Raw genomic sequence first — 21288 nt, 5'->3', positions numbered from 1 at the left:
CCGCTATCCTGAGGCGCATGTGTGCCTCTGGAGAGCGGCCTGAAGCCACTCAACAGCCGACAGGCGGCGGCGACCAGAGGCTAAGCACACCTTATCCGGGCAAGAGACCCGCGTCCATGGTGGTGGGTCGCTTCGCCCCCTCACAGCGGCGGCGCCCGGAGGCTAAGCGCCCCTCCCCAGGCAAAGAGACCCGCGTCTATGCTGATGGGTCTCTGCCTGGGGTGTGCTGAGCCGACGCCGACGCTTCGCCACCTCACAGCAAAGAGACCCGCCCGGCGCCCCTACGATCCCCCACTGTGTGTTGGGCGGGATGGGGGGGGGAGGCAGGATCTTTCCTGTCTTTCCCCCCCATCCCGCCTGTCACATAGCGGGGATTGTAGAGGGCTTGACATCCCGCTTTCCCCACCACCACCCGACACTGTGGGGATGGGACAAGGCTTCTCAAGCCTCGTCTGATCCCCGGGCAGTGTGTGGGGGGGGGGGAAAGCGGAGTCAAATTCCTCCCCTTCTTCCCGCTGTCGCCCAGCCAGTCCCCCAGCCGAAGGCAGTCAGCAGCGGGGGCTTTTCGCCGTTTGCATTCCCCCAAGGGAAGCTGCGGGCTGTTGCCGTCTCCTTGCCTTCTTCTCCAAGCCGTAGCGCATCGGGGGACAGATCCGAGGGCGCTGTTTGCCGGGGTCGGCAAGCAGCACCCCCCATCTTCGTGTGACAGGCGGTGGGGAAGGCAGGCAGGCAGGCAAGAGAGCAAGCGCCTGCCTGCCTTCCCCCGCCACCAGTCCCCCGGAGCCCATAGGAACGCATTAAGTTTCAATGCATTCCTATGGGAAACCGGGACTCGCTAGACGAAGAATTCGTTACACGAATTGACCTGTGGAACGAATTAATTTTGTCTAGCGAGACACCACTGTACTATGGTTACCACAACATATGTTCTAGGTTACATGATGGCAACTAAATGGAACGGAAGCTTCATTCCTTTTATCACAGAGCTGAGAACAAGCAAAGTAATGAAACGCCGTACAAACCAGCAGTGGTTCAAATTACTGACTAAATGGAATAGGTTCCTGTTTGAACTATTCTTTTCAGGAAAAGCTACACTATGGAATAGAAGTGTGAGAGTTCTTTTTATTACAAGGTACTAGAAGGAAGATTTGCATTTCATATTACATGCTAAAATACAGTCACATTTATGGCAGTCCCGGATTCCCATAGGAATGCATTGGAACTTAATCAATGCGTTCCTATGGGCTCCGGGGGACTGGCGGCAGCATGGGACGGGGCTTCGGAGGTCTCCGAAGCTGCATCCCATGCCGGCTGTGCGCAGCAAGGCGGCGGCTGGGACAAGCTCTCTTCTCCCCGCCGCTGCCTTGCCTGCCTTCCCTGGCATGGGACACAACTTTGGAGGTGGTCTCTGAAGCTGTGTCCCATGCCGGCTGTGCGCGGCGGCAGCCGGGAGAAGCTCCCTTCTCCCCGCCGCCTCGCCTGCCTTCCCCGGGAAGTGGTGCAGCTTTGGAGACCTCCAAAGCTGCGTCCCATGCCGCCTCGCCTGCTTTCCCCCCACCCCGCCTATCACACAGCGGGGATCGGTCAGGCGGCGGGGAAAAAGCGGAGGAACGAACGGATCCGTTCCTCCGCTTCTCTCCCCCCTTCTTCCCGCGCTAGTGTTCTGCTGGTCTCTGCTGGTTGCCCCTCACTGCTCGCGGCAACCGGCAGAGACCAGTGGAACACAAAGGGGAACCAGCTACAGCTGGTTCCCCTTTCGCTAGACAAATGCCTTTTGCAAATACGTTTTTATGGCCACGCTTCACAAGACGAAGCGGCGGCCATAGAAAACCTTGTTGTGAAGTGAAGTCCATCAGTGTAAGTGAGACAACATAGCATGAAAGATGCTAAGAGAATAGGGAAAAAACAGAATCTTGGGGAAACAATGAGAAAGCAAACAAAACCCCAGGTTAGAACAAGGACAGACATCAAAACCAACGACTAAAATAGAAAGCAGAAAAAGGACATTTGCATACAAATCAGAATGCGAGTTGGACACAACTAAACAACAAAAATCTCTCTCATGGCCCACATAGTATTTAATATGAAGGCTGAAGTGTATTAAGAAAACTTTCTTTTTTGCTTTGCAGTTTCTTAGCACTCTCTTTGCCCCCTTGAACTTTGTGATGGAAAAAGTGGAAAGCATCCTGCCCTCCAGTCTCTGGCATCAGCTGACAAGGATCTGAAGGAAAATAGTCTGAAATGACTGCCATGACATTTTCTGTGCCAACTTACTGTTGCTGACCAGAAAGCATGATTTTTTAAAAAAGGGAAGCAGTTTTCAGCTCTTCATGGGTTGTGTTATAATTTTTGTTGTTGTACAAAATACATTGATGTTTGGTTCTATTCTATTTTGCTTTCAGAAAACAAAAGGAAAAAAAACTTTGGGCAAAAATAAATTTTGTGTATTGCAGCAATATAGTCTTAATTTTGTTCACATTTCCTACCACTAAGCTCTCCTTGATGTGCATCCATTTTAATCCTCTGAATGGAACTCCCCCTCCCTTTTTATATTTTAAAGCACTATTAGGCTCAGTCGATGAGGAAGTGCTAATTAACCAAATTGATTCAGTGCATTAGATCCCTGTGCTGCTACTGTAGTAATTACAGGTATTTGTAACCAGGGCAAAGGATCAATATTTGTACACCTGCATTACAGCTAATGGCAGCAATACACTCTTCTATTGCAATGCCGAGGAAATATTAGTAAAAACTGTAACCAGGTAGTCCAGCTAGGGGGGGCAGGGGGGTGTCAAATAGTCTAATTCCACTTTTAGAAATAGCAGGCATAGTAGCATTGAGGGGGAAATGGCATGGGTGGAGAGGGTTCAACTCTGCTCCCTCGTACCTACAATACTAATCTGTCTGAGTCCTTAGTAGCAACTATTTCTTTTATCTTTTTATTTTTAGTGTGACAACTATTTCTGAAAGGGAAACAAGCCTGGGATAGACAATCACTTGGCAATTGCCATCTCAACTCCACATTCAAGAGTTTTTTAAAAAGATGAATGAGTTAGGCCTTTGTAAAGAATTTCTCACACCAGAACTCTTTACTTATTGCTTTATCCGCTTTTCTGAGCTGCTCCCAAGCTGCTGAGATATTTAAATAACCTAAACTTGTGGCAGGGGCTGACCAGGTAAGTCCCAAATATGCCATTCCATTAAGAGGGTAATTCTGCCCGTTGGCATAATTGGATCATGTAAATGCTACCTCAGCAGCAGAGGATACAGAAAAGTGGGTCCTCCCAGGTTAGGGGTATCCTTTTATTTAATCAATTTGTTTCTTAAGACATTTTTATACAGCCATAGGCGTAGCCATTTTTGTTTCCCCTCCCGTTTTTCCTTATTTATAATAAAATTTTGGTTTCATTTGCCTTTTCCGTGCTGAAATGTTACAACCTAACAATCATGGCTTGGCTTGCCCCCCCCCCCCCCCGTTTTGATCCTGGGTACGCCCCTGTTACAGCTCCGTCATTTTAAAAAATCCAACCAGTTTACAGCAATAAAACACAAAACTGTACAATAAAAAACCACATGAAGTTAAAACTAGACACCAGTTAACCATTTACCAAACGTAATTCTAAAATTTGGGTGTTTGTGTGCATACTCACATTAAAAATATTAATATGTGCATCAAGGGCCAATGTTTAGTCTGCATTTTTAAGTTGGAAATTCTGTACTCACTTACCTGGGAGCAAGTACCATTCAACTCCATGGAGCTAACTTCTAAGTAGACATGCATAAGGCTACACCGTACCTATGGGGATAGATTCAGACTGTTAGTTGCACTTGAGTCCTGTAGATTTCTGGTTCCAACCCACCATTTTTAAAGATAATTTGGACTTGTTCCACATCTTGTTCCACATTTCTGCTAGACGATGTTAAATTTGTTCTATTTAAATGTATATCACATCCCATAACTTGAAAGGGCTTTCAGGGTGGATGACAAAATAAAGTGTCTGCAAAATATTACAAATCTGCAACACATTAAAAAGGAAAAAAAGAAACATCAAGTGCAGGACAAAGGTGCAGTTATTTAAATAACCACTGGTCGTGACCTCAAAATGGCTGCTGAAATAAGGTCACAACTATCTGAAAGATTATGAGCAGAGGAACTCTGTCAAGCATTGCTGAGAAGGCCCTGCTACATGTCCTCACTAATCTTTATCAAAGGATATATCCATGCAGGTAAAGGAGAACATGAGGTCTGTTAAAGCAGTGCAAGGATCCAAAATCTACAGGTGAAGGACTTGATTTTCCTGGCAGGTTTGTTTCCTTTAATGAGCACTGCTTCCATCCCTAGAAGCCCCCAATTGCAATTCTTGTTTATCATCAGGAAGTGGCTGAGGATTGATCCACAGACCTGATAAACCGCAAAGAAATCCAAAATGCCTTAATGTAATTAACATAAAAGGCATTGCTCTACACACTACTTGAAGCACATAATGCACTTTCTTGAGAAGAAAAAAGGTTCATTAAAATGCACTTATGGCAATTAGCCTCAGTACGAGAGATACCCAAGGAGTTTGCGGATAGCTGCCTGACTTGCTTTAACGGATTTCATACAACTCTGAAGAGCTGGTTGTCTCAGTTCTGCCAAAGTGAAATGCATTCCGCCTACCTCTTTTGGGGAGGGGGTACGTTTTACCATCTCAGCATAGGACTTGTAAGAGTGATGTCAATGCAGCATGACAACAGACCAGGTAGGTGGCCCAGGCAGGTGACTGAACAGCTCAGGCACCTGGCGTGGGTGGTGGTCAGCCTGGACAAGCAGCAGAGAACAGCCAGAACAGGCTTGGAAACCTCCCAGCAACCGCTCTGCACCACTGTTGCTGTGCACCTCAAACTGCCACAATTTCAGCCTCAACATTTTAAATGGCGTATTTTTCTCTCTCTCCTTTCTACATCAGTGGGGGGTGGGAATGATGATGAAGGGGAGACTGGCGAACTGTAACCAGAGGGGTGGTTTTGGTGAGTTATGAGGGGAAGGGGGATTTGGGCAAAGCTGTAAGGGGAAACGGGGACTGGCCAAAGTGTGAATGAAGATGAAATGAAATAAAACAAGCACCTTGGAGAAAAAAAGGCACAAACGAGATGCCTATAATTAAAGGCAGCTCCCACGAGAAATTAATAATTATGTATGCGATATCCACATTCACTGTGAAATATTTCTTTCAGCAAGGGAACTGGAAGATGGGTAAAAGGTAAAGTTAAAGGGACCCCTGACCATTAAGTCCATATTCTATAAATCTTTTACTACAGTCTCATCTTGCTTTACTGGCCGAGGGAGCCGGTGTACAGCTTCCAGGTCATGCGGCCAGCATGACTAAGCCGCTTCTGGCGAACCAGAGCAGCGCACGGAAACGCCCTTTACCTTCCCGCTGTAGCGGTATCTATTTATCTACTTGCACTTTTACATGCTTTCAAACTGCTAGGTTGGCAGGAACAGGGACTGAACAATGGGAGCTCACCCCATCACGGGGGCTCGAACCGCTGAACTTCTGATCAGCAAGCCCTAGGCTCTGTGGTTTAGGAAGGGTTACAGTCATACCTCAACATCCGAACGCTTCGACTTCCGAAGGTTTCAACTTCCGAAGTCGACAACCTCGGAAGTCTTTTTGCCGCACGCAGAAGCGCGAGATCGCGCTTCGCACATGCGCCAACCAAGCGCTTCGCCATCTGAAAACCTCGACTTATGAAGACGGCCGTGGAACAGATAGTCTTCGTAAGTCGAGGTACCACTGTATTTGCAAGAGAGAGCCGAAAGGTTGACGCTGTCCAACCACTCCATTTGTTTATTTGAAGGAGACAAACACCAAAGGTTGTCTCAAAGTGACAAACGCACATGATGAGGCACAGGCCTCTTTTTGTATACCAGTCCCTTGGCACAGCTGCAGCACATTCTTTTCTTTAATTGAGGCAGATTTAGTAAATTTCAAATGCTATTTTATTTTATGGCACTTTCTTTTTAAATAGAAAAGCAAGGTTTATAAAGATACGTAAGCTAAAGCTAAACTAAATCTGCCATACTATTTTACTTACACATAAAAAATAGGTTGGCATACTTTATTTTAGTGAAACAAGGCAGCTCCATAATTATGTAAAAAAAGCACATCACACCAGGCATGAGACTGGGCAACAGACACATTGGCAAGTTTTTCATCCCTGAGGCTTAAACCAGCTTTTCTCTCAAATGGCCTCTTAATACAAATGTAAAACATACCTTGTTTATTTTGTATATTTGCACACAGCAGAAACATGAGAGGATCAAAAGAGGGAAGGTTTTAGCTGCCCATATGAAGGCAGCTGTTTCCCAAGTTTGTTGCTTGAATAAGTTTGGATTCCTTCTTACGTGCATTAAATGTCAGGAATTTCATAAAGTGGAGATGAAAGAAGGGGTTTCTGACACTAAAAACATTTTATGGGGATCAAACCAAAAACCAATCCCTAAAGCTTTTAGGAGCGCTTCAGTCCACATCTGTCCTAGAGCAGAGAGATGGAGATGAAAGACCGTCAGATGAGGCAAGGCAGTATTTGGCTCCACTTTCACATTTCATGCTTGCCTCTGGCCAGTTACTACACAACATTTCTCAAATTCCTGGCCATCAGTTGGTTAGGGACAGGGCTGGCAAAGCTGCATTCTTAATCAAGTGGCTGCATAATAGGAGCTCCCCATGGGGGAACTCTGTTGTATAGTAGTTGAACCAGCAAACTTTAACTCACCACCACCCCTGGTTTCTGCAGGGACAGCTGAGCAATCCAATTCCCAGATGGTGGTGGTGAGGGCCAAATTGTGACCTGTGCAGGGTCAAATTTTGCCATGGGCTGCAGGTTCCCCATCGTCCAGGCTAACATCCCTGGATGTTTCAAATACAGCCCAACTAAGATTTTGCCCTGTGCACATTTGTCACAATACTGTGACAGTATCTCGATACTGTATCTTTTTGGAGATTATCCTAACTCTTTCATTACCCTGTAAAACTGTTTTAGGACAAAAGGCATGATATTGTGTTCTTACCTGCTTTCTGTTGTATTCCGTACGAGACTGCATTCTAGTTGTCACTGGGCCTACTTTAGCCAGTAGAGCTCTTCCATGAACCACAGGGCTGAGGTCCACTGCTTCAGAGAGGGTATTCAGGAGTGTCTGTGCAGGCAGCCTTCTTTATCTCACTGTTCCCCAGCAGTACCCGGGCTCCAAGACAAGCAGCAGCCACGTCAGTCGGAAGATCCCACATAGCATTCATTAATTCATCAGAGTCCCTAAGTCCCAAGGGCTCAATGAGTCCTATGCTGCTGCAGGTGGCACTGTCATCAGCATTTCAAACCTTGCTCGTGGTCTGCCCATGACAGACAACAGGATATTTTCCACAACAACCTCCTACTGAACCATCAACCAGTTGAAAAAAAGCAGATCTAAGGTATGACCTGATGTGTGTGTTGGGCTCTCTGACTTCTGAGACAGCCCCATGACTATCATGACAACCAGGAAATCCCAAGCAGGTTCAATCAAGGCAGCTTGTGTGTGGGAAATGACATCCCAAAGAAGGAATGTTCTGAGGTTTTCCATACCATGATTGAGACTGCCTTCTCTGTGACGGCACCAAGGTGGATGGGCTACCAGCAAAATCTTCACTGTCTCTCTGATCTAGCACCCAGTACAAACCTTCAGGTCCAAATAAGTATTTCAATAGAGGAAATATGCTACTTAGGAATCAGGATGTAGGGCGTGTATGTAATATCATATCAAAGAGTTGGAAGGGACCCTGAGGATTACCTAGTCCAACCCCCAGCAATGCAGGGATATGCAGTACCTTTTAATTAAAACCATCCTTTTACATGAATAAATTGAATCCAAATAGGCACATATAACAACGAAGATTTATTTTACATAAAAATAAATTAAACTTACAAAGGACAGAAGCCAATTGGTTCTTAGTCAGCAAGACAGTGGAATAGAAAGAAGACAGCCAATCAAGGGGGGAGGGGAATTATGTCCCTTCTGGAGAGAAGGCACCTTCCAGGTTTCGGCTCTGCCTTCTAGAGAAGAGCCGGGTATAAGCTACTGCCTGGGAGCAGCTTATAGGCCTATAGGCTATTTTTTTAAAAGATAGTGATATACCCTAATACTCTTTGGTCCTCCACTTTGCATGCCCCCTGCTAAAGGAATGGACATGAGACAGAGTAGCAAGGCTGCCTCTTTGAACCCCTCACATGAAGCATCTTTCTCTCTTTTGGCAGTCATTGAGGTGTTTCAGAGAAGGAAGAGACCATTTCCACCTTCCTGCCTACCATGTCTCTCCAGTTCCACTTTAGCCAACACTCAGGGAGAGTTCAGCATGTCACAGACATAGCCTTCTTCTCATGGCGGTCCATCTCTCTGCAAAATGACTAAATAAGCCAGAGTTCTAGTTACAGGTAGGTAGCCGTGTTGGTCTGACGTAGTCAAAACAAAACAAAACAAATCCTTCCAGTAGCACCTTAGAGACCAACTAAATTTGTCATTGGTTTCAGCTTTCGTATCTGAAGAAGTGTGCATGCACACAAAAGCTCATACCAATGACAAACTTAGTTGGTCTCTAAGGTGCTGCTGGTAGGATTTTTTTAAATTTATTTTTTAAATAATATCCCTCAGCAAGAGAAAACACAGAAATTGTGCAAGGGAATTCCAGCAACTCCACCCAACATTGCTGCAACCTCCTTTGGAGGGATCTCCTAAAATGCCAGCCAGCACCCATGATATGGGGACCAGCTGGGAAACTGCCCTCTTTCCCCCCCTTGTTAATCTCTCTAGAACTCCTCACTGAACTGGCTGCCTGGTGGCAAAAGTAACAATAGCCTCTCTCATCATTCACAAAGGAGGAGAAATATCAGTTGCTTGCAGCCAGCCGTTTATCTATCCCTGTTAAGGGAAGCCCTTGCTGCACATCTCTGGCTGTTCTGTGAAGGAGAACATGCTATAAACTGGCAATAAAGAAGAGCATAGTTTCCTGATTGATATCTGGAAAGGAGTCAGAAATTGAGCCAAGGAGAAGAGATTCTATAATTTTTTTTAAAAAAATGAAGCAAATATATGGAAATTACAATGCTTTTACTATTATAAAACTGACACTCCTGAAACCATGAATGTTAATACAAATAACGGATTTAGCTGTAATTCAAGATGTTGGAAAATATATTTAAAAGTTGTTTTATGTATTACTCCCAGCTCAGCTCTTCCTTAAAGTTAACTTCATGATAAAGATAGCACAACCAGACCCAACCAATGTTACTGCTACTATTTTAACAATAGGCTTCTTCCACCAGCGTTTTTCCACCCAAGGTTGTATTCGGCAAGGATCGTCTTTCTGTCCATCATGCAGCTGATAAAATTCATGGAGTTGGGTGAAAAGAGAATGTTAGATGTCTACACCACAGTACACTATACTTTAAATTTATATATTTATACTTCTAAGAATGTGATTGAAACAATAGCAATGCATATAGATGCAGAGGCTGCTTTCAAATCTAAACAATAACTTACTGCAACAAACCCAAGATGTAGTGAGCCTTGGGTTTGGGTGTTCCCCTCCCTTGAGCAGCCAGAAGATTACTCTTGACTTTTACTTTTGGGTCTTGCTTGCCCCACAGTTTGCTATGTTGTTTGGACGCAGAATTGTGGTTACTACCAATTAATTTTTGATTTGAATATTGTATTCCCACATTACTGTACTCCAGAGCTTTCCAAACTGTGTCGTGACACATTAGTATGTCAGCTGCAGTGTGTAGGTGTGTCGTGTGAACACTCCCCACGCTGCTCCCAGGGCTGGAAGGGGGTTAGTTTAACCTCCAATTTGCTAGTAAAACTGAATTACTTGCGAAATGATGCATGTCTAAAAAGTGTGTCACCAACATGAAAAGTTTGGAAAGCTCTGCTGTAGTCAGAAATTTACAACCCACATAGTAATGGCAAAATTACAGCCTTGCCATTATATAACAATTCAAAAAACAACTAAAAATGAATTAACAAAACTTCACAAACCATTTCACATGTTGCTACTTGATAACAAAATAAAACAGAATCACTTCTAAGAATTACAGCAAATTAAATGATTACAAACAACCAAGAGAGAATAAGCAAACATACAATACACAAAACGCCAGAGTCCAAGCAAAAAGAATCACTAGTAGCCAGACTATTTCTTCCCTTCTTGTGGGATCTTGTCCACCCATAGTGGGGCAGCCATGCCATCTAAACTACTATCATCCTAATGCAGTTCCAACTGCTCTTTAGATGGTTTTAAGTTGGCTCTGCAGATACTGGAGCCATAGGAACAACTTTCTCAGTCTAAATTCTCAAATGAAAAAACAAACAACCTGGCAGGATGGAGGGGTAAGAAGATGCACTTAGCTTCCAACTTACACATGCTTCTACTTCTACCCTCCTACACACCAACTTGCTTCAAGAATCATGTTTTGGCTTGTTGGAAATTTGAGTTTAAACACTAATGGGTAATTTGTCACAACCAATAGCAGGACAAACCACAATGAACTAAAACCGAAAGAGAAAGCTTTCAAAAGTCCCCCTCCAAACAGCATTAAAATTTTGCTGATTAAACCCTCATGTAATTAAAAATTTGTGCTGTAAGGGACCTATCAAATATAAACCAAGTTATCAATTCAAGGCACACAACGGGAACGATACAATAATGGACTTTTGCTATGAGCAGCCCTCCAGCAATTCAGAGCACAGGTTTGTGAAACTTCCAGATTTCAAAATAAGCCGATTATATTTAATAATGACCCTCATTTCTATCCCTTTCCACTATTCCCCCCTCCAATATTGATTTGGATTGACAAACATTTGATCTACAATTCAAAAATACTATTCAATGGCAATCTTATGGTTTATCACACTGCGTGAATCAACATGTACTAGAAAAGTTGCCCATATTTTGATAATGGTTTTGAATGCATTCTGTGTCTTACAACATGCATACCTTTTGCATGAGGCTTTTCAGTTTGGTAGCTTCTCCAGTCAGATCCTCAGCACTGGAAACAAGCTTTCCACAAACATTAGCAAGCTTCTGAGGTGGACTCCATTCAAGAACCAACTAACAAGAAATATAACATTACTTATCTGAAATGTAGTTTATACACAACTAGAGCAGCATTTTTACAACACCACTAAACTCAATTCTGATCAGTTACACAAAGCATGTTTTTTGTTAGTTGGTTTTCGGGGGGGGGGGGGGTATTGGTATCGTTGCAAACATATACCTTCTGTCTGTTATAATGACAAAACAGTACATCATCAATTCTTTGAACAAATATGGAATGGAAAATTGGTTGTGCCCTGCAAGAATTCTCTGGTGCGTACAGAGGTATTCCAGTAATGGCTTAGTATAGATTAATATCTTTGCACTGGCCCAGGAAGACAAGGAATCAAGTGACCCTCGAAAGAAGTCTAATGCGGAAAAATGCAGTGGGTAAATCAATGCTGGCCCTATGGATGTGTTAAAAATAGTGCCAGGTTAGGCCCAATATTCCCCTTCATGGATCACTGCCTTGTCGTGGCGAAGGCGCTAGAAAACCTTCAAGAAGCTATGAGCTATACCGTGCGGGGCCACCCAAGATGGACAGGACATAGATGAGAGTTTAGACTAAATGTGATCCACCTGGAGAAGGAACTGGCAAACCACACCAGTATTTTGCCAAGAAAACTCCATGGACATAAAAAAGGAGAAGCTTTGAGAAGAAAATGAGTGTTTCCAAGGCATGCTCTGGTTCATGGGGTCATGGCGAGTCAAACATGACTACTACAACGACTAAACAACAACAGGCCCAATATCAGTGTCGTGTTTTGTTTATATTAGCCACTGAGAATATATACTAATCTTGGATACTTCCATATGTCAAACCAGAAAGAACCATCATGGTGAGTAGCCAATGCTCCATTCTATGTTTGTCATAGGAGATATTAAACATTTGGTTGATTCCTAGCTGCATTCTAAGGGGGAAGCAGTTAGTCTAGGAAGTTGGGAGGACATGCTGGAGCACTCTCCTCCCAAAGTCTGTTATGGTGCAGTCTACAGTATTTTGTATTGCTCACTGAATGTACTAGCTGTGAACCACTGTGGTGGGCTGACATACCTCTGACAGAGGTGATTGTGGAAAGAGCTGCGGATATCCCTGTTGCTCTGGCGAAGTGAGCTATTATATGTAGCAGTGTTGGCGGGGGGGTTATGTATGGGCAACTCTTTTCTCCTAGGAATTTGGGGTGAAAATATGTAAGGTTGCAGTGTCTGAAAGAAACAATACATTTAATATGCCCTCTATACAAGTCAGCGTGCTCAGAGGGATGCGAAGACTTGGAACAGGAACTTAACTCCTGTAACCTATGAAATAGGGCCTTTATCTAGGAGATAAAATAAGGGTTCAGTTGCATAGCTGGGAAAGGTGAATTCCAATACCCTTCTGGCTGATTTGATGGCCACCAGGAACCCTATCTTTAAGAATATGAGTCTTAGTGTTAGGGTCCTCAGCTGTTCAAATGCCTATGCAGATTCCAGTAAGGGAAAGTTCTTATATGGGTTGGATTAGGACAGGGGTAGGCAACCTAAGGCCCGTGGGCCGCATGCGGCCCAATCGCCTTCTCAATCTGGCCCGCGGACAGCCGGGGAATCAGTGTGTAGTAGTGAGTAGAATGTGTCATTTTATTTAAAATACATCTCTGGGTTATTTGTGGGGCATAGGAATTCGTTTGGTTTCCCCCCTCAAAATATAATCTGGCTCACCACATGGTCTGGGGGACGGTGGACTGGCCCACTGCTGAAAAAGGTTGCTGACCCCTGGTTTAGCATGCTGGCTCCTTTAAGGAATAATTTAAAGTGAGAATGGAAGTCAAGCAGTAGGTAAAGCCCTTTAACTAGGATGAGCCAAGTAAGTGTGCTGCTCCAACGAGCGCTGCAACTCTTGGAGTTAAGTATTAGAACTTCATTTTATGCGCTAGATGAAAGGGCATTGACCCACAGCAGGATACCTCCAACACCAAACATAAAAAGAGAAAGTTGCTTCTCTAATTGTGTTTCAATGCTTTAAACAGAAGAGGGCTTGTTTAAAGAGGACTATAATTATGTGAGGTTTAACTCTAAAGTGGACCTTCAATATATTATATTAGACCAGGCACCCACAAACTGCGGCCCCCCCAGATGTTTTGGCCTACAACTCCCATGATCCCTAGCTAACAGGACCAGTGGTCAGGGAAGATGGGAACTGTAGTCCAAAACATCTGGAGGGCCGAAGTTTGGGGATGCCTGTATGTAGACACATTTTGGTCATATATACTGTAAGCATGTTTGCTATTTTATATATATATAAAAATCTTAACAGCACCATATGCTCACCTTGTGAGCATCTGTAGGGAACTGATTAACCGCACTCTGCACAGCAGCTGTAAGGTGCATGCACTGTTTGTTTAGTTTCACAAGGAAAGAAAGAAACTCATCGCCACTGTAAAAATGAAGTGAGACAATAGTTACATACACAGTTATACAGAAATAGTTAATACTCTATTTCAGGGGTGGGAAACACTTTTTAACCCAAGGGCCACACTCCGTCTAGGGGGCCACATGCTGGCAGTGGGTACAGCCAGAGGCAAAAAGTGGGCAGAACTCTTACCCTTTGCACAGTAGGCTACATTCTAGCCACACAAGCCAGAGGTTTCCATACACACAAAAAACACTCTCCATCCTACACCCACCCACCTCTCACAGTTCAAAGATGCATTCCAGCCAGCCAAAAAGCACATGAGGTGGGATCACAGCAAGGCTGGTTAGGGACATGGCCTGAGCAAAGGGAAGGTAACCAGATGGGCACAACCTCTTCCCAAAGAGAGAGTCCCTAGGGCTAGATAGTTACTGGATCTGAGGCTCCATATCCCTGCTCTAACACATAGTAATTAAAAAAAACAGAAGGTGAAACAGGTATGCAAACAGTAGACTTGCTCTTAAAATGAGGAATAACTATATAACCAAACTCATCATCCTATGGCTGCTGCTGGGGAACTTTACAACTGTACAAATCTAGGGGACTGTAATATTACATTTCACACACCCACAGAAGGGATTTTGATGTGTTTCCACCCACCTATATTTTGCTCACCTTGCGTTTGTGCCAGTAGTTTAGATTCACCACTCATTTGTGTTTGTAGGTATTTGTCCCAGCAGTATGTTTTGTAATGGCCATGGTGCCACAGACAAAATCAATCAACTACAGGCATCCCCCCACCTCCCGGTGTGTGTGACTGCACATATGCACAGTGCTGGGAAAGCATTAAATAATGTAATCCACACCAGGAAATGGAGGGAGAGAGCTAAAGAGTCCTCATGGTTCACAAGGAGACCCTCTCCAAAGTCTGAAGAGGACTTCAGTGAGGCAGAGAAGAGACTGGAGGCGCAGTCAGGTTTTGGTTTAGGCTGCGCAGCCTCTCCAACTAACAGCTGGTGTGTGGGGTATCGCAGCAGCAGCAGCTTTCCCGCATGTCCTCCAGCCAGCCCCAGAGCTTCCATTTCAGTTGTGGATTTTTTTTGTACGGTATTTACTATCTGAATTGGAGAGAACGCTACATAACGGGCATTTAAAGGGTGTTTAGAGAGTGCTCCCCACTTACGCAATTTTCACTTATGTGAGCAGGGTTCTGGAACGCAACACACTTGTTGCCTGTACAAAAGAGTGTGTGTGTTTGTATTTCCATCAAACTGCTTTACCTGAGTTCCAAATTCACCACTCTGGACAACTCTTCCAACTTTACTTCTTCTATCTGCACTTCTTTAACAGCACCTAAGATTTTCTGCTGATCTCTGATATTTGTAATTCCAAGCTAAACAAAACAAAAAATCAAACTATCTAAACAGAGAAATTTAGAATAAAACAGGATTTTAAAAACTCAAAAAGCTTGGTATTAAGTCCACGAAGGCTACATCATGGAAGAACAAGTTTCAGCATCTTAGGGCTGTGCATCCTCTAACTGTATTACAATCTCACCAAGCTAGGTTCAATAAATATTATACATATAGGTAAATCAGTATCTTCCAATGTATTTATTTGTAATTTCAAGCCATAAGTTAAAACTTTAATAATTTCCAAAGAAAAAACTGCACTACTACTTGGTCTTTTGATGAAGTGATTTCATTTGGGGGGGGGGATCTTTTCGTAAAAGGCACTGCAATTCAAACCCTCTTTGTGCCTGGTTAGTGCTGGTTCAGATTTGGCTGCCTGGAGACGGGACCAATACACCTGCAGCCCTGCTGTGCACAGAGACCATAGCAAGTAGGTGGGCATGCCTGCGGCTGATACAGCAATTGGGCCCACATTAGCCCTGATGAAGTCACACAATGTAGCAGCAGGACTGGTCTAACCACCACCCCTCGAAACACCCTATTTGGGGGCTTTCTGCTGCTGAGGATCCTACCTACAGCACTTCTAACCCCTTGCATGTTTAGCAGGCAGCAGGTGAGCTCTGTATTTGCAGTGACATTAGTGTCTGACTAATCCAACCACTCAACACCAGACTTGTGCAGTGGAGGGGTTGCTCCATAAGCCTCTTTTCCAGGTAACACCTGAAATTGCTTGGTTGAATTCATATTCACCATTCAGCTCATATTATTTCCAAACAATAGAGAGCTTTATAACCTTGTAGTTATAAAATTGTTTATAAACACTTGAGCACATGGTTATACGCTAATACTGATTTATGTTACACCATGTAGACAAAATGATCTCTTCCCTGAAGGGAACATCAAAAAGGAATTCAAAGTACCTCCTTGCACAAATGCCATCACATTTGATGTGCCCCGAGAGACAATGGGGGGGGAGGAGTCAAACCGCTGCGTTAGCAGCACTGAAGTGACCTCCCTGGGGTGCAAGCCTGGGCAGTGTGTATGGAGGTCCTGGGCTGCCCGACGACCTTCCTATCAGCCTCGCTGATGTAGTCCAAAGGAAAGCACCAGCTTGGCTGCAGGAGTTGCCAGAAGCATACAAGACACCATCCAACCTTCGACTGGCCAGCTAAACCAGCTAAAGCTGATGGGTCTCAAACCCTAGGTGAGTTAGGAACTCCCCCTACATGAGATTGTGTAGATGAGACCAATAGTGGGTCCATCAGTCAAGAAGGCAGTTTCTGCACCATCACTCTTCTCACGAATTAAAATGTACATCAGCATTAAAATTGTTCTGTGATGTGAAAAATTAGAAACATCTGCATTAAGCCAACCTGTGTAAAGTCCTTGTTTCCCATGGTCAAAAGCTCCCTTAAACCAATATCTCCCTCCTGTATGAAGCAAAAATATTTTATTATAGAAAACACTGTAAATCAGAATGTAATAATACACCTTCCCATATGCCTTCACCCAGATCAATAAACCCAACTAAGTATCAAAACATTTTAAGGATATTTATAGTGGATAAAACAAACTTAAAGCACAAATCTAGGTTAATATTCCGCACAATCCTACAACAGGTCTTTTCAGACGTAAGTTCAATGCGCCTCAAGTGGGTGTAGTACTGAAGCCTAAATGCACATTCTCCAAAATAGGACAACAGAGAGACAGGCTTTTTTTGGAGATTTCTTCCTCCCCTTGCAACCTCTCACTCTCCCCCCACCCCAAACATGCTCTGAAGAGGAAGCAAGTGGGTGGGGGAAATAGCCAAAAATGGCCTCCTTTCTCATTCTGTTGACTGGTGCCTTCTGTCAGGGAGACACAACCCAATTGGACACCACCCCCTATCTCATAGCTTTAATAAGTAGAAGTAGGAAGAATGAGAGCTAAAGTTGATGTGACTGCTTTGGTCAAGCAGGAGCAAAAATCTGATTGGTCATTTTCCTTGCTCCTGCCTCACAATCAAACTGGAGTCAGTGCCCAATCCAGTGGCCCCGTGATGCCATTAGATCCAAGGCCATTATCCATATATGGTTTCACAGCTTTCAAAGCTTACCTTCAGGACCTCTGTTAAGTGTTCAAGCTCAAGGCCTTGTAAAAACACCTCCAGGTCACCAAAGGCTGCATAAGAACTATAAATATATTGGTTGATTATTATAAAAGTATAAATAACTGGAGCAAATCTTAAGAAATAAAATGACACATATTCTGTTGCTGCCTTTTAAATATTGATTAAAAATACTGATTTAAACTCAGCTCCAGTATAAAAATGCAGAGGCAAAAAACCCCCCTTATCAATAGCTACCTAATTTGTGCATCCTTCATGCAACGGGTCTTTTTAATCACACCAGAAGTTTTAAAAGGCAAATACATGTCATTATTTATATTTTATATCTTTACTAAAAGAATAAAATTATTTCCTTGATCAGCTGGTTTTTATAGCTGCTTAGAGGCAAAGGAATGAGTGAACTGTAAGTACAATACACAAATACCCTCCTGTAACCTACAGATAAAAAAGTTCAACTAGCAGAGCACTCTTGGGGAGGACAGCGGAAGAAACAAAATCCATGGTGGCAATCTATGCCCTGCCAGTTCAAAGCGGCTAGGGTGGTTTTCCATCCCCTACATTCTAATTTCCTGCCATTTCCCCCTCCTAATTGACAACAGCTATGCAGTTTCCAACGATGGAATGAAGGCGTCTTGGATCTTGGAGAGACAAGCTTGCCCTTGAATCAATCATTCCTCTTCCCCTCCCCACCCAAGACACCCATCCCACCAACAGTGTACATCTATGACCCTGGAAATTTTATGGGCATAGAAATGGCTATGTAAATGATGGAACTTCTCTCTAACAACAGAGCAGCTCTGACAGACTGCAGCTTGAATTTTAGTATCTGTTTAAAATGGAAGTGCTTTTAAAGGGAACTGAATTAAGTGTTTAAACGGTGCACTGTACTGTGTTTAAACTGTCCAATTGTCAAAGCTTTCATAGCATAATACTTTCAAAGTTAAATACGTTAGTATTCACTATTTTTTACCTGGTTTTCTGGCTTTTAAATGAATTGGGAACTGCTTTCAGAAGTTTGTGAATAGCCTCTTCTTTAGTCAGGTTGTTGAATCTTTCTTGGAAAGGGTGTCTACTCAATGAAAGTAAGCTAAAAAGCTAAGAGAATAATTAAAAATAAATTGTTAATATTAAATCATGGAACAGATTGTTTTTCATGTTTACAAATAGGTCTGTTACACTGTTAAGTCCAACTGGAAATTCAGCTATAAAATAGAGAGAATGTGCAGAAAAGTTTCTACTCAGCTATCATGTTAGACTCCAGTGGTTCCCAATTAGGGGTCCGGGGACTCCTGGGGGTCCACAGAATGCACCTGAGGGTCCACAGTCCCTTCCCTTGCCTCCCCAACTAAATTATTGTCATTTGCACATGGTAATATCTTAAATTTTATGGTCTGTTTTAGCGCTGTGCAATTTTTCAATATATTAGCCAAAATCGGTTTTGAAATTACACCACAGTGGTAATTTTGACATGGAAATGCGCAGCAATGTATTGCTCCTCACGCAAAGGGGAACAGGGCAGCCAATTTCAAAGCGCCACTGATATCACACAATGATCTCCGTGATCACGCCGCTGATCTGAGCTGCCTTCCCTCACGCTGAGGGAAAACAGTGCAGCTAATTGCAAGGCGCTGCCTTCCCCTCATGCTGACAGAGAAGAGGGCAGCTGATTACCCTCACTTCAAGGCCTCCCCCTGGCACTGAGACGTGGCAGCTTTTTTCAGTCAGTAGGAAAGTGGCAGCAGCCATGGTGGACGTACATCTTTGTTGGCTGCCACCGCTGGCTGTCCTGCTGACAGCGGCTTAATGCACCCCCCATCCCCTCCTACTCAAACCATGCAGTGGTGAGCCCGCTTCCTCTCCTCCCCCCACCCATCCTACCTCAGTGGCTGCTCCTTCCCTCGTCCCCATACCTGATCTGCACACACCCCACCTGCCTGATCTCCATGACTGCTTCTTCCCACATCCTTATGCCTGATCTCCCTTTGCTTGCTCTTAAGTCTTTTTTTTACTGGCAATGATGTGTCAGCTGCCTTATTTTACTTTAAATGTAGCAAGTCACTTTTCTATCAAGTGTGTACAGTATGTTTTCAGTATTAATCCTTCTAAGTATGTTCAGCTTCAATTTTGTGTTGTGGCAGTTGACCCCCGTTTCTTTTTCCAAATTAGTACATCAATAGAAATAAATTCAGATTGTCATGAGTAGAAACATTATTCAAGCATGAATCTGAATGAAGATCTACAGTAATTTCATAAATTATTACTAAGTGGCAGAACGTATTTAAAAAACAGAAGGCAGGCTTCCGGTTGACCGCGCCATCTTTGCTCAGACGGGGGTCCGATCAGCGGAGCGGACCTCGGCGCTTCAGAGGTGGAGGGAATTGCTCCAGCGAAGCAAAACCTCCTTAAAAGCCCCAAATCGAGCTTTTTGGGGACGGATTTTGCCTGGCGGCGCCAAAAGCGGGCTCTCTCCTCCCCGGATCGGCTTTGTTTAAGCCCCCGAGAGCGAGGAGGTGAACCGCGGCGGACAGGCTGACACTGCTGCTCTGAGAGCGCGAAGCTGCGAGTCTGGGAAGTGGAGGCGGCCAATTCTTCCAAGAATAATTAGCAAATGAATAGACTGTGAGTAATTTGGATTGTTTGGAATTTAAATTAAGGCAATTTGGATTTGGGAGAGAGGGGGAAAAGAGGAAGCCACCCCCCCCCCCCACGGTAACATAAGAGACAGTAAACAGAAACCCGAAGCCGTAAACAGAAGATCTTAACTTAAAAGGATCCCTCAAAGGCATCAAAGAGAATCTCCCCTAAATGCAGGGTGAAAGGGGAGAGAGACTGTGGTTGTGAGTGCCCTGCAGCAAGAGGTAAAGACTAAGAAAAACCTTTCTTTTCCTCGGCAGCCGGCAGCCCAGACAACCCAGTGAGTTGATCAGGATTTATAAGTCAATTTTTATTTCATTGTATTTCTGAACTTTGTGGAAATTCTTTTTTGGTTTAAATGTTTGTGAAATGTGAGTTCGAACTTTATTGTCAATAAGACTTGAAGAATGCAGCCAGCTTGTTAAAATGGAGTCGAGAAAATAAACTGTGATCATATTCCACCCCACGTGACAAGTTTTGACCTTGGCAGGATTGAACTATGTCAACAAAAAAGTGTTCCCCTGAGTTCCAGCGGTCTGTTTTGACCTTAATGTGGGAAACAAGAATAGAACTATGTCAAGAGGAGAAAAAACGGCAAGAGTTACAGCAACAATTTCAGATGGTGATGGCAGAATATGATTTTCTAGAAGATGAAGCTTTTGAAACTGAAAAAGATGAATGTGAGAATGACAAAGATGGTGACTGTGATTTGGAAGAAAAAGATGAAGATGAGGACTGTGATGATTCAACACAAAATGAAGCACACCACGAAAAAAATGATGACTTTACTCTACAAAAAGTTGGATGGAGTGCCCTGCATTTGAGGGGGGCACGATTGGTATTACTGGAACTCCAGAACACCCACAGGGAAGAAGGAAAAAATATGCAGAGAAGAGAAGAAATTCAGGGGTCTTGTATGGTGGCCTAGATGGCAAAAGACTGTAAACAGGGGGTGGGGTGAAGGGAAAGTGATGTTGTGATTATAAGGATGGATTAACAGGTTTATAACTGGTCTGCTGATTATGGAATTTGCTGGATTGGGGGGGTGGAGCTGGTAATCGGGGATGTAAGGTTAAATTGAGAATAGTTATAGTTTTAAAAGTGAATGGATTTTGGAAAAATGTGAAAATATTGAGGCTTATAGAGGGAGTAAAAATTAGGCACGGGAAGATAAAATGGGAGTTTGATTTTTCAGTGATTTGAACATTAGGTGAAAATGATAACAATTGATTTATAAGTTGTATAAGATATAAAGGTGTATTTTTATAAAGTAAGAAACTGTTAAAGATGATAAAAAAGGGATGAAAACCGGGGAAGGGGGGGGAGGGGAAGCCCACAAAATATGGTTTTACAATTATGAATGTAAGAAATTTTTTTCTGTTTTGTACTGTTCTTTTTCTCTTTTTTTGCTTTTTCTTTTTTCTCTTTTTTCCTATTTCAATTTTTTTCTTTTTTTGGTATGACAATAGATGGTTGGATGGATGTCCTCCTGCGTACTGCCCTGGTTTGCTGGAGCTCCCTGGTGGCAGGGGGGGGGCTTTGGGGTCAGGGGAGGGGGAGGAGGACAGAAATCCAAGCATAAAATGGACCATCTCTGACTGTTCACCTACATGGGATACTTCTGTGGCAGGG

General features: G+C 43.6%; 2 protein-coding genes across 7 annotated transcripts in view; one reads left to right on the top strand and one right to left on the bottom strand.

Moving 5' to 3' along the window:
• The window catches only part of ST7 (suppression of tumorigenicity 7), a 100333-nt gene extending 97881 nt beyond the window's left edge, over window positions 1–2452 (top strand). For all 3 annotated transcript variants that reach the window (XM_035126667.2, XM_035126666.2, XM_035126668.2), the window contains exon 15: window positions 2130–2452. In XM_035126667.2, coding sequence (XP_034982558.1) covers window positions 2130–2225 — 96 coding nt within the window. In that variant the 3' untranslated portion in view covers window positions 2226–2452. The remainder of the gene's footprint in view (window positions 1–2129) is intronic.
• A 4762-nt stretch (window positions 2453–7214) lies between these two features.
• The window catches only part of ASZ1 (ankyrin repeat, SAM and basic leucine zipper domain containing 1), a 58065-nt gene continuing 43991 nt past the window's right edge, over window positions 7215–21288 (bottom strand). For all 4 annotated transcript variants that reach the window (XM_060279582.1, XM_060279583.1, XM_060279584.1 and 1 more), the window contains 7 exons: window positions 17993–18117; window positions 17011–17086; window positions 16289–16345; window positions 14784–14896; window positions 13422–13527; window positions 11016–11129; window positions 7215–9398 (listed from right to left, as the gene is read on the bottom strand). In XM_060279582.1, coding sequence (XP_060135565.1) covers window positions 9246–9398; window positions 11016–11129; window positions 13422–13527; window positions 14784–14896; window positions 16289–16345; window positions 17011–17086; window positions 17993–18117 — 744 coding nt within the window. In that variant the 3' untranslated portion in view covers window positions 7215–9245. The remainder of the gene's footprint in view (window positions 9399–11015; window positions 11130–13421; window positions 13528–14783; window positions 14897–16288; window positions 16346–17010; window positions 17087–17992; window positions 18118–21288) is intronic.

This window comes from Zootoca vivipara, chromosome 10 (genome assembly GCF_963506605.1).
Source record: "Zootoca vivipara chromosome 10, rZooViv1.1, whole genome shotgun sequence".
In the NCBI taxonomy this organism is placed as follows: Eukaryota; Metazoa; Chordata; class Lepidosauria; order Squamata; family Lacertidae; genus Zootoca; species Zootoca vivipara.
The sequence above is the reverse complement of the archived record's forward strand: the minus strand, read 5'-3'. Positions and strand labels throughout refer to the sequence as shown.